At 39.0% G+C, this 13,386-nt stretch overlaps 1 protein-coding gene across 1 annotated transcript in view; it reads right to left on the bottom strand.

Annotated features, from left to right (window-relative positions):
- Positions 1-630: 630 nt before the first annotated feature.
- L3MBTL1 (L3MBTL histone methyl-lysine binding protein 1) overlaps positions 631-13,386 on the bottom strand; it is a 41,232-nt gene continuing 28,476 nt past the window's right edge. Inside the window, exons 14-22 of the mRNA XM_032218905.1 lie at positions 12,869-12,954; positions 12,404-12,514; positions 9,458-9,572; positions 6,837-6,933; positions 6,242-6,439; positions 3,734-3,780; positions 2,089-2,246; positions 1,752-1,814; positions 631-765 (exon numbers count right to left, since the gene is read on the bottom strand). Coding sequence (XP_032074796.1) covers positions 631-765; positions 1,752-1,814; positions 2,089-2,246; positions 3,734-3,780; positions 6,242-6,439; positions 6,837-6,933; positions 9,458-9,572; positions 12,404-12,514; positions 12,869-12,954 — 1,010 coding nt within the window. The remainder of the gene's footprint in view (positions 766-1,751; positions 1,815-2,088; positions 2,247-3,733; positions 3,781-6,241; positions 6,440-6,836; positions 6,934-9,457; positions 9,573-12,403; positions 12,515-12,868; positions 12,955-13,386) is intronic.

The raw sequence follows: 13,386 nt of genomic DNA, 5'->3' as shown, positions 1-13,386 counted from the left end.
AGCTAGCTCCGCCTAATAATTAGTTATTTTATGACTGAGAGGAATGTTTTTACTTAGTGCAAAGTGTTAATATTGTTACTTTGCTAATCTTGTTTTCTATAGCCCATAGTAAAATTTCTGATAATTTAAGAAACTGACTTTTGCCCAGAAAAATCTGATTTAAAAATTGCTTCCAAATACTGTACATGGCAGCAGTATATCCAAAGCAGTGGATATATTGCAAAATAATAAATAGTAATCCAGACATACTGTAGTGTAAGAATTTTAGCAGTCAGAGATGATAGGTGAAAGCCATAGCAGGTTAAATTCAGTAGCAAATCTGGTCTCAAACCCATGTTGTGTGCCATCATAACCAACAGGAGAACTTAGCAGGATTTCTGGCATCAAGCAAGTTATTCCTGGAATTTTTCAATTCAACATTATCAGGACAGAATTCAAAAAGGTTGAGATAAGAAGGAAGGGAGAAAGGAAGGAGTTTTGCATGTAAACAAAAATGAAGACTCAGAGAGAGCAGGTTGGCAGGATTTTACAACTGCAGCAGTTAAGAAGGTCTCAATTCATCCAAGACAGACAGACAAAAGAGTCTGGCAGTTTCTGTGTGGAGGAAAGTCAAAAGCTGTCCTGGCTAGTTCATTTTAAGGTGTCATCAGCATTTTTGAACATAAGAATGGCATTGTAGATTTTAAGTGCTGGGCCAAGCTTTACACTCATGATCTTCACAATGTCAGCCTGAGTCAGCAAAAGGAAGGCCTCACCATCAATCATCTGTGGAAGAGATGTCTGTTTAAGTAGAATGCATATACAGCAACAGATTAAACATCCAATGATTTAATCTCATTATAGTGTTAGCAGAAGATGCAAAATAAGATAATTCAGAAAGGTAGAGAAGTCCAAAAACTTTACTGCATTCAGATTTACTGTACAGATGGAACGGTAACAGTACGATTTCTTTAATGCATGCTTCAAAAGGGATTCAATAGGGAAAATTTTATGTTTATTCAAGATCACATCATAAAAAGTTAAAAATAACCAAACTCGATCTGAGAATATAGCAACATTTCATTAAGTGAATACTTCTATTGCCATGTTTGAAACACAGCAAAACTTTATTCTTGGGCACAGACTAACTTATGGAGTAAATAGGTGATTGCAGGTGGCTTATCTTTTAGGAAAAATTATTAATATAGATAATCCTCACTCACCAACCACTTGTTCAGCAACCGTTTAAAGTTGCAATGGTGGTAAATGAGTGATACCTACAGCTCAATGTTCTGGTCGCTGCAGTACCCATGCAGTCACATGATCACAATTCAGGTACTTGGCAATCAGTTTGTATTGGCAACCATGGTTGCAGCATCCTACATGTATGTTACTAATATTAGTCACATTCCCTGCTGGATTTCCTCAAGCAAAGTCAATGGGGAAGTCAACAGGAAAGACTGCAAGTCATCCTGCTGAGTGCCCTCCAGTCTTCTTACTCCATGTGCCAAGGAGTTTTTATTTTATGAGACTGTAGGGCACTTAGTGTAGGCATCAGGCTAGAAACAGTTCCTCTGAAGTCATCTGGATGACCTTGGCCCAGTTACTCTCTCTCAACCCTAGGAAGGTGGCTATGGCAAACTACTTCTGAAATCTTGCCAAGAAAACCTCAGGAACTAGCCCAGGCAAGGAGTCAAAAAATATCTCTATCTCTCTCTGTCTTCTCTCTCTCTCTCTCTCACACACACACACACACTAGTCCACTACTTTACCTCATCTCTGAAGAGTTTTGCTTGATCCTCACAACCTGTTAACGTCTGTACAAAGCTGAAAACCTTTGGAGAAAAGATATAAAGGCAATAATTAAAGAACAGAGAAAAGGGGAATAGCAGTTTTCTCTATACCGACAATTCCTAAACCTTTCTGTAATATGACCTATTTCACCATCAGAAGCACTTGCATCTGATCTATTAACCAAGAATTGGTAATACACTATCCCATCCCTAATAGCACTGGAAGATACTGAACAATGTTGAATACAAAATTATTTAAATGTATTACATTAAAATAAGGTTAAGATTGCTTAAACAATATTTTGGACACTCTTACCTCATCAATTGTCCATTTGGCCACTGTGGATGCTGTGATCCCAGCTACTCCAGGCAGAAGCTTACAATGCTGATCCCAGCAGAGGGATAAGGAACGGTCAGGATGTGCTGACAAGGCTGACATAAACAGAGACTGGTGCATACTTTCCGATGAAATGGCTGATAACAAGATTTATCACATGTCAAATTAGATTGGGAAATACAAAAAAAAACCCTCAAAAAAGGCAGAAGCAAACTTCTTCTATAGCACTCTCAAGAAAAATGTGTGGATGCAATAATTGGGAGCTGAATTCAACTCATAGGTATATCATTATTCTGGAGAAATTGGCTTCTTCTCCAAGCTCTATGACAACTTTCCCCTGTCCAATATTCCTGGCCCTCCTATATCTCTTGGTGATATGTTATGTCTGACTTTTGATGGGATAATCTCCAAACAGAGCACCTCCTGCTCAATAAGCTGATGGTAGACATGGGTGGGGAATATCTGTACAGATTTACAAACTGCACCAAATTTTGTCGATTAGTCTAGAGAAAATGGAGATACGTCTCTTTCGGCTGGACTGAGTTAAAAAACTGACCCATCCAGTAAGAGGCGGCGTGGTCAACATTTACATAACTCAGTCTCTAGGCTAATGGACAAAGTTAACCCATGCTTGGATTCCCCCAAGAAGCGCACAGGAGAACCACCTGATCCAGAATATAGTGACATACACACAGTGTTGAATACCATTCAGTTTGCCTATATTATACCAGAGTATACAAGATGCACTGGCTCCCAATGTCTTTCTAGATGCCAATCGAAGATGCTAATTATGACTTTTAAAGCCATGCATGACACAGAATCTGGTTATTTGTATGATTACCCTTCCCTGTCTATTCCATCCATTTGGGTAGGATGGATCTGCTCCGGGACCCTTTCTTGAAATGTCTTAACTCATCTGCAATTTCTAAGGCACTGGCTTAGAAGCTGCAAACTGTGAGTTCTAGTCTCACTTTAGGCACAAGGCTATCTGGGTGACTTTGGTCCAATCACTCTCTTTCAGCCCTAAGAATGAGACAATGGGAAACTACTTCTGACATCTTGCCAAGAAAACTTTAGGGACTAATCCAGGCAGTCACCAGTCACCACTGACTTGAAGGCACACAAAAAATCAAAGTGGGGCCTAGAAAGAATATGCCTTTTCAATAGCAGCTTCTGTCCTATAGAATCTCCTTTCCTGTAGGATTTGGCAGGGACCACAAACTCTCCCTACCCAGCAGGTAAAGGGAAAGAAATGGGATCTCTCATCAAAGATCAAAATGGATTACCTTCTATAAACTCTTGAAACTAGTCAGTACTCCAGGTTGTCCAATTCTATTACAGAACTATTTTAGCAGCATCAACACTTTTTACATAAACAGTATCTCTTCCACATTACATCCGAATAGGATTTCCATCTCTACAGATATATAACATTAATGCCGAAAAGCGCAGATCACAAAGATGTTGTTTAAAACATAATTTAGAATTCTATCAAGTTAGTCAGCTCCTTTTATCTTTTATATATGAAGACCCACACAATAATTATTTTGCTGCTCTTGTAATATTTTTCTTATAGGATAAGCCCTTTTTCGCTTATAGAAAAGACAAACTAACAAACACTTACTTTGGAAATCTTCCTGCTGGATTTTCCGATATTTAGGAGGTCGCCCTCTAGAGAAATAAAAAATGCTTTATATAAGTCATAGGGTATTGATTGGAAAATGCACTATAGTAAATCCTACTAACTAAACCTTAAATCAGAGGTGTCAAATTCAAGGCCCGGTGACTGGATCTGGCCTGCGGAGTACTTAGATCTGGTTCGCCGGACTGCCCTCCAACCTTTTGCCTGTGAAAACAGAACTTGGCAGCTTGTTTTCGCTGGCAGAGCGCTCGGGCGGCCACAGGTGCCCGATAGGAGTGACATTGAGGTGGCCATACCCACCCTGGCCATGCCCCCCACCTCTCCTAGGGCAATGTGATGTGGCCCTCAATGGAATTGAGTTTGACACCCCTGCCTTAAATCATATATTGGTGGGGTCAGAATCATGTGAAACAGACATCAGTGGAATAAACGCAGCTTAGAAAAGTGTTAGACAGGTAGTCTTCACTTATTGACTGAAATTGGGATAGACAAATCCATTGCTAAGTACTGTACAGTCTTTAAGTAAAATGTCATATGATTACATGGATTTATAATGTCAATTCCGGCTGCAGTTGTGAACCAAATCACTGAGGTAACTTACTGCTGGCTTCCCCATTGACTTTACTTGTTAGAAACTGGCAATTACATGACTATGAGATGTTGCAATCGTCATAATGTGTGCTTGGTTGCCAAACACCCAAATTGAATCACATGACCGCAGTACAATGGCTGCAACTTCAAGGTTGTTCTTCAGTGCCACTGTAACTTTGAACAGTCACTGAATGAGTGATCAATAATCAAGAACTACTTATATTCACAATTGTACTCCCAAGAACAAGTAAAGAAAAGATGCATATATTTCAAGAATATATGTCTTATTAAAAACATCTTTCTCAATGAATCCACAAGAGAAGAATGTTTTGTTTGTTTTAAAGGCCATAAATCAAATATCATGTCCAGAAATTTGCATGGAATATCTAGCCAATATTTTTTATTTAATTGTATTTATTGCATTTATATCCTGTCACTCAGGGATAGTGGAAGTATTAGCTGACTATGGTTAATCTTGAAAAAATAATGGATCTAGATAATAGTTGGGTGGGAGATAACAAAGGAATAGGCTAGACTGGGATGTCAAAAAAAAGGAAATACAAAGGTAAATTAATGTCATGTTACTGACAAGAAAATTAGTGCAACTACTATAAGTTGAGCTTGATTTGAGTGACTTTAATTTTTTTCTTTTGAAAGCTTAAGATGTATACACAGATGAGAGTTCTCATTTTCTCTTCAGAGCAACCTACAGTATGAGGTGGGTTGGATTGTTTCAGCCCTACTAGGTAGATCAAATCAAGAAACTAATTCCACAGGAAGACTAAAACCATTTTTATCGAGAGTAGCTACAATTACAGAACCTTGCAAATCTGATTACGTGGTACTTCCTCTTCCTTCAGTGAATAAAGAAAGAGTCTGTTTGTGGACAACCAAGAAAAAAACAAGCCCAAATGGATTATCAAACAAATCACTCAGAGTTCTCACTTGAGGTACAAATGATCCAGTTCAAATTAATCAAAACTTTGGACACATTATACAAAAAACTAGCTCTTTCTGCTGAGAAAGGCAGAAGGAAAGAGAAGAAAAGGATGACTAGCAGCAAGACAGATAGATTCAGTTGCAGTGGAAACGGGTGCACCATTGAAAAGCCTGAAATATTGGCTAGGGACAGACAGTCGTGGGAAAATCTATTTATGTGATTGCTAACAGTCAACAATGATTTGATGACCCATATTTAATCACATTGAAAACAAACCCTGTGATCAAATGAGAACTTGAACCTAGATTTCCATGTAATTCAACCCCTTAACCACTATTATATTTCCATTGGCTATGCCAAATATGTGGTGGATAGGGTATATATTCTTTCATCAAATCCAGTGTGGTTCTTTCCAAACATGCCACAATAAGATTTCCCTTTGTACTATGCATTCATACAGCTTTAAGAGAAAGTCCCATGCCTGTTAATCTTCATTTTAAAAATCTATTCCCCCAGAGCTCAAGGAGCACATACAGGGATCATCTGCTGCTTTCTATCTAGCCTCTCCTGGAGTAAGATATGCTTAGCTTTAAGATGACAATGTACTATATCACTTCAAAATTATGCAATGAGATGTTCCATTTTAATTTCTAATGCCACAGTTGATTAGGACCCAACTCACAGATCTCTGCACTCAGAAGCAAGTTATTCTGCATAATATTAATAAGAACAGATTATAAAAATAGAGAAAAGATTAGTTTAGAAGATGACTCAGGATCCAAGGGAATAATATATAAAAATAGATATAATGCCTGGAGAAGCATAGGATTAGCAACAAATCATGCATAAACTATGAGGAACAGCCATAAAGCAAATATTTGAAAATGAACTGGTTGTAAATTACAATGGCACCCCTCAGTTTGATAATCCCAACAGATTAACACAGGCTGTTCCTTTACCTTCCATGATGGCGAGACTTCTTCTTCTGGGAATAAGCAATTAGGTTCCTCTTTCGAACAGAGTTTTCAGTGTCTGAAAGTTCAGCCTTTACCCTTCCCTGGTTTTTCTCTGCCAGGGGACACCCTGAGATGCAGTAATGAGCTGTAAATCTCCCAGTCACATGGCCTGAGCCATCACAACCAGGTGTTGGACACTTTCTGGAAAATGGAGATTAAAAAATCATTTGGTTTTGTGTGTTGCCATGTGCTAAATAAAAATAATAATAATAATAATACTATCTTGGTCAAGCCAAATGAAATTTAGCAGTTGTGAACCGAACCTGCTCAATTTTAAGTTTCGACTGCTTTTTCATTGGTTGCAATAGAAAATTGCAACCAACAATAAAAACACAAATTGCCACAAAATACTAGTAGCTGAAATGATCTTGATGAGGATACAGGATTCACATAGTATGTTACGTTGATTTATTCCAACACAAGTCACCCAGACACTGGAATAGCAGTTGTTCCTCAACAACTCTTAGTGTAGCCTTAAGTCCATGCTGCCTATAGCAGCATAATCAGCAGGATATTGTAACTTATTATGAGTGCTCACCTGTGAAAGCTATATTTGGAACTCTTGGTAGCTGGGAGCGTCTTACAGGCCAAGGTTGGACAGCTTCCATTGGTAGAGGAGACGAGTTCCTTTGGCCCTGCTCAAAGAAATAATGTAAATCTCAGGCACTTTGATTTAAGACATAGGCAATTTCCATCTTTATGAAGTTATAATTAATTTTCATACTTTAAACCAAACATGTATATACTATCAGTTTTTCTCCTCCCCTCCACAACAAATATAGTTCAAAATCTGAATTCTAATTAGTAAAATTTGCCTCTCTATTTCTATGTAGCCTATTAAAAATATTTTACAGTTGAATTTCAGAAATACCCAACTACACCAACGTTCAAAATTGTTCAGTAGATATTTCTCAAAAGCAGGAAGTATTTATGTATTATGTATTTGGTTTAATGTTTGAAAGCTATTCTTACAATGTGGCTTATGTAAACAGATTAAAGTACACTAAATATTTAGTTAAAACAATGAGTTAAAACAGTTAAAACAGCAACCTAATTCAACATTGGTACGTTGGTAATTTAGCATTAAAAAGCATCAGAATTATCTAAAGTAACATCCATCTAGAACCATCCTAAATCTTTGAAGAAAGGCTACTTGAAATAAATAGAAGTTTTTAGAAGTTTTTATAAAGCTTAAATTGAGTGGAATCTATACACAACTGTTGGAAGTGTTCCTACAAATTTTGTACAGTGATAATATAATAAACTGGAAAGTCATAGCCCTCTTTCTTTTGGAAACAAAACAACTTTATAGATTCATACCGTATATACTCGAGTATAAGCCGAGTTTTTCAGCCCACTTTTTGGGCTGAAAAAAGCCACCTCGGCTTATACTCGAGTCTACAACTGGATCCGGCAGTGCTGTTGCCTGTTGGAGGAGGAGGAGGCGAACCAGCCTGCCATCGCCGGCCACCGCTAGCCCCGCCGCTCTTCCCGACCCCTTCCAAGCCCCACAGTCCAGCGGATGGAGCAGCGAAGCCCCGGGGCTTCGCTGCTGCTCCCCGCATTTGCTGCACGGGGATCCCTTGGAGAGGGGATTCCAGCCTGCCATCGCCAGCCACCGCTAGCCCCGCCGCTCAGTCCGCTGGACTGTGGGGCTTGGAAGGGGGTGGGAAGAGCGGCGGGGCTAGCGGTGGCTGGCGATGGCAGGCTGGAATCCCCTCTCCAAGGGATCCCCGTGCAGCAAATGCGGGGAGCAGCAGCGAAGCCCCCGAGCTGCTTCTGCTCCATCCGCTGGACTGTGGGGCTTGGAAGGGGGTGGGAAGAGCGGCGGGGCTAGCGGTGGCTGGCGATGGCAGGCTGGAATCCCCTCTCCAAGGGATCCCCGTGCAGCAAATGCGGGGAGCAGCAGCGAAGCCCCCGAGCTGCTTCTGCTCCATCCGCTGGACTGTGGGGCTTGGAAGGGGGTGGGAAGAGCGGCGGGGCTAGAGGTGGCCGGCGATGGCAGGCTGGTTCGCCTCCTCCTCCTCCAACAGCACTGCCGGATATCCGCCCAACGCTGCGGGGGCGCCAGCGGGAGCTTTGGCGGCTTCACCTCAGCCGCAGCGCTGGGCAGCAAATGTGCTGGTGCTGTTGGAGGAGGAGGAGGCGGCGGCAGCAATAGCACCTGAGGACAGGACAAGAAGCAATGGAAACTTGTCAGAAGGAGACTCAAGCTGGAAATAACGAGAAATCTGACAGTAAGAACAATTAAAATCCTAGGAAAATGTCCTTTCATGAAAAATTACTTTTTCAGTTAACTCTGCCTGACATTAGTTGGGTGAACAGAAATATTAGTTGGCCAATTCTAAAAGGGAGCACCAGAAAGAACTTAAAATATTTTTTAAGAGAGCTGGGTTTTTCATTTATATTATATGTATGAACAGAATTAACACAAATTGCAGATACCAATCAAACATAAAGAAAAAAAGGACGAAATAATGCTCATTTTTAAAAACTCAGTGAAAATAAAAACAATATACCAAGAAGGTGGCATACTGGTTGTGATTTGATCTCTTCGGGGGATCCCGGGGATCCCCTATACAAGTATTTTAATATTGCAGACTTGCAGTATTATAAGTCATACTGATATTATAGAACACTTTAATTAAGCGGGTCCCTTGAATAAACATAACTTTGAGTTTCAAATAACACTGATTTTTTATTTTTGAAATTTACCATAGCTGCTGCATTTCCCACCCTAGGCTTATACTCGAGTCAATAACTTTTCCAGCTTTTTGGGGTAAAATTAGGTGCCTCGGCTTATATTCGGGTCGGCTTATACTCGAGTATATACGGTAACTGCAAATATATACATGAAGGTCAAGTCTACCAGAGACACAGAAACCCAAGGAAGCCTTGAACAAGATTTTTAGGGGTCATGTTTTTATGTCTTTTTGGGGAACTAAAAGATCCCTCACATGTAAGCACTGTAGTTTTCAGGGCAAAATAATTAACACAATAGAAGGTGTTTGTGTTACTTTTTCATCATGTTATAATTATAAGCTAAAAGATGCCACCCTGTCTATTGTTTCATGGAGTCTCTGCTGTCTGTTTCTACTGTCCCTAGATAATCATGAGAATGTGGCAAGTATTTGTGCAACATGTAGTTACTGTTCTTACTAAGAGGAGGTTGCAATGGATGTCCAGTTTTTGAGCACCATCCTACAGGATGAATGTCTGGGTGATCTGAGTCAATCCAGAAATCATAGATATGGCTCCAGCCATCAAAATGAATCTATAGGCAAACATCAACAGAATGTAGTTAGATTTTAGAAATCATCCTTGGAGCATCCAACCAGCAGACACAAAGGTGCATTTTCTCTAATCAATACATAAAAGAAGTTTCACATGGCACAGGAGATAGTTCTCCATATTTTCACTTCAAACTGATCAATGATTTGAACAGCTTCATATCTGAAGGCACACAGTCAACAGGCTGGAAGCCCTTAGGTCATCCCAGCTGTGAGATATATATATATATCTAAGATACCATACCTCACAAGTGGAAGTATGAACCTTTTAGGTGCACGCAACACTCTAAAAAAAGACAGATGAAAGCTACTGAATCTCCACATCTCACTTCAAATCCACCAATATGCAGGCAAAACTAGTATAGATGGAATTCTGTTCATTCCGGAGTCTGTTTGGTCCATGGCAGTGTGGAATCAATGGGCAAGCTCAGGAAAAAAAAAATGTAAACTTCTAAATAACTGCTCCTCCACGATTTACAGAGGCCACATTTCTATTGTCTGAGGATGGAAACTGAACCCATATCTTGTCTTTCCCACGTTACTGTACTTTCTATTCACCCATAAGTGAATGATGAAGCACTTTTATAATTATGCCATTATATTTTACCTTTTGGCTTGTTCATTTGACCTCATCTCTTCCCTTGACAAATGCTTTTTGTTCTGATATCTAAATAAAAAGTACTGGAGGATAGTATTATGAACACTATTTGTGGGAAAACAGCGGATACCACTGAGAATAGAAAACTTTACTGAGTATAAAATGAACAATTCTTAATCAGCATGGACGGAAACATATCAGCTATCCATGACAGCATGCCTATGCGCTGTGCACAGGAATAGACATTACTACAGTTGCTTGGCTGTTGCCAAATCTTTCTGCATTATCTTCTGTACCTTCCATATTGGATTTACTATTAGATTTACTATTAAGTGCTGACAACATTATTACTTGATACTATTTTTTCCATTTTTGTAAGTACCTGAGAAGTAACAACCATTAGCACAGAAAAACTTTAGAATCGGTGTGTCTACATACATTGATCTCTGTTGCTATAATAAATTAAGTGGATGCTATAGTATGATATTTGGCAATATTGGCCCTGAAATAAGGGGGGAAAGTGCCCTCAAAGTTGAAACAGCCACTCTTCGAAAGTGACTGGCCAATTACCCCAAGATGCTTTTTCCAAAAGGCAATTGGATTTTCTTGCGTTTTTTTTTTCCTTTGAAAATGTTTCACTTCTCATCCAAGAAGCTGCTTTAGTTCTTTTTTCAAAGACAAAAACCAAGAAAGTCTAATTGCCTTTTGGAAAAAGCACCTTGAGACACACCATGACCTGAATGACTAAGAATCTCCATAGACACTGGCCAATTATGTCTCCTTACTGCCACCATTACTTCACTATAAAATGCCAAACCCAGACTGAATATCTGGCTGACTGTGCAATGAATAATAATAATAATGAAAATAATGATGATGATAATGATGATAACAACAAAAACAACAACAACAAAATACCGGGACTTGCAAATTGAGGTTGAGCATGGAAAAAGAAAACATGTGTTGTCCCAATTGTAATTGGAGCCCTTTGAATAATACCTAAAGGGCTACTTCGCTATTTGGAAATTCTAAATTTACCTGACTTAAACATTCTGACTCTACAAAAAACCACCCTACTCGGAACAACTTATATCCTACGACGTTACCTTAACAGTTCCTAGGTCCTTGGTTAGGACTCGAGCTGTTAGGCTACCAACCAGCCCCCAAAGCTGTGAATCTCACAAAAAATTAACCACATTAAGAATAATAATAATAATAATAACAACAACAACAACAACTCAGTTGACTGAGTTTCATGTTTAATGAATAAAGTATAATACACTAATGCAATTCTATCTAAACCAACTTTCAGCCTCGCCTGAGGTAAACACCTCATCCAGCATTCCAGCCAACTCTTTCACCCCAAAACAACCCCAAATTCTTACTGCCAATTTCACAAACCTAACCAAATTCCCTTCTTTTGTTTTCTTGGCCTCTCAGGGCTCAGGGGACGTGCTCTGGGCACATCAGATTGGCTTTTGATTTAAAGAACCAGCCATTCCCCATTACAGCCTCTGCATGTTCCGCTCTGAAACATTCAGAGTTATACATTAAGGAAAGCTATATTTTAAACACAGATAACAATTATAGTAAGCAAACAAGGCTGCTTATTGTTCTTGTTAAAGTTTATTCTGCTTTTGCTTGTTGTAAGAGCCAACAATGAAGTATACATTAAGTTCTCAGATTTCAGCCAGCATCAGAGGTTATAGGTTTTCTTTATAACCATAGGGCTATAAATATTTTCTATAATCTTAAGAATACAGAATTTAAATACAGTGTATGATTTCTTTTATTGCATAATTGTAGAATACAAAAACAAAGCCCAGGCTTTCCCAAGCTATAGATGAAAGGCATAATTAAGTGATAAACAAGGGTTTGTACATCATGGAATCATCTGTAATATGGCTTGTTTAATTTTGACTTAAATCTGTTGTATTCTTTAGTCAGCAAATTGTGGCTTAGTACGGTGTATCAATTCAGTCAAACTGTTGCTTATACAAAACCCCAAAATCCATTAGAAGGTGTAACTTCATTTGACCGATTCAGGGTTACAAAATAACATTTATACTCTTGCTTTGTATTTTTTTTTTAAATCGCAAATAAGACTTTGGGTGATTTTTTTCCCAATACATTTCATTTAGCATAAGGAAGCACTTAAATTATTGGGCAATACCATGAAAAAGAAAGGCATAAACACAAAGCAGAAAAAAACCCCACCTTTATCCTGTAGTCTTCTACATCCTCTATACTACCAACTCTGATTAGAGAGGGGGTCCTTCGATCCACTGCCTCCAATTTCATGTTCATCAGAAAGCCATGGGGCTGCCTCTAGAGAGAGGCCAAACAAAAAGGTAAGGAAAACAAGGTAAGGAAGATGGTGCTTATGAGGTGAAATCACATCCTGCATAGCTAATTGTCCCCTGGTCTGATTCATCTTTTTATATGAGAGAGAAATAATGCATGGTTTTTTTCTTATACTAGCATTGAAAACTTTCACCATTCCTAGTTTCTAAAACTGCACATTACCAAAATAGCTTCCCCTGCAAAGGGTGATCAGAGGAAGAATCACTGTTTTCTGAACATTGACTTAAGCATATATAAGGTTTCTCTCCTCCCCTCTATACTTCTTGAAAATATTTAGGCCTGTATAGCAGAGATTTGGAAAACATACAAATTACTCACCACCTTAAAGGCCCAAGTTGGCGCTGCAGAAGCACCTGTTTCTGACAAATATTTTTCCCAACAGAAGTTCTCAGGGTCAGGATAGTCTGGAAATGAAAATATCTGGGAGATGAAAAGGTTTTGCTGGAGTGGATCTATTTAGAATAATTCAGTAGTAGCAATAGGCTCTCGGGAACTCAAATTGAACATCAGTGTTAGTTACTGCTAGATACAAATCAATGGTCAATTTAAAACAGGGATTCATTATGCCTAGCGTATAAAAAAAAATCAATGTCTTACACCATAAATGTCTTCTCCAATACAGATGGCCTCGAAATGCAAGGACTTCAACTTCCATAAGTCTCAAAAATGGTCACTGTGCAAACCTCTAGAGGTTTCTAGGTTGGGGAAGGCTAAACTACAAGTTCATGCCTGATTTATAAAACATACTTCTACAGGAAAGTTGAATGCTATTTGGGATCTATATTCCAAAAAGTGGGCAAACCTAAGGCAAAGAAGTGGGGGAAACATCTTTTATG

The sequence above is a fragment of the Thamnophis elegans genome, chromosome 5, assembly GCF_009769535.1.
Source record: "Thamnophis elegans isolate rThaEle1 chromosome 5, rThaEle1.pri, whole genome shotgun sequence".
In the NCBI taxonomy this organism is placed as follows: Eukaryota; Metazoa; Chordata; class Lepidosauria; order Squamata; family Colubridae; genus Thamnophis; species Thamnophis elegans.
This window is presented reverse-complemented; position numbering and strand designations above follow the sequence as displayed.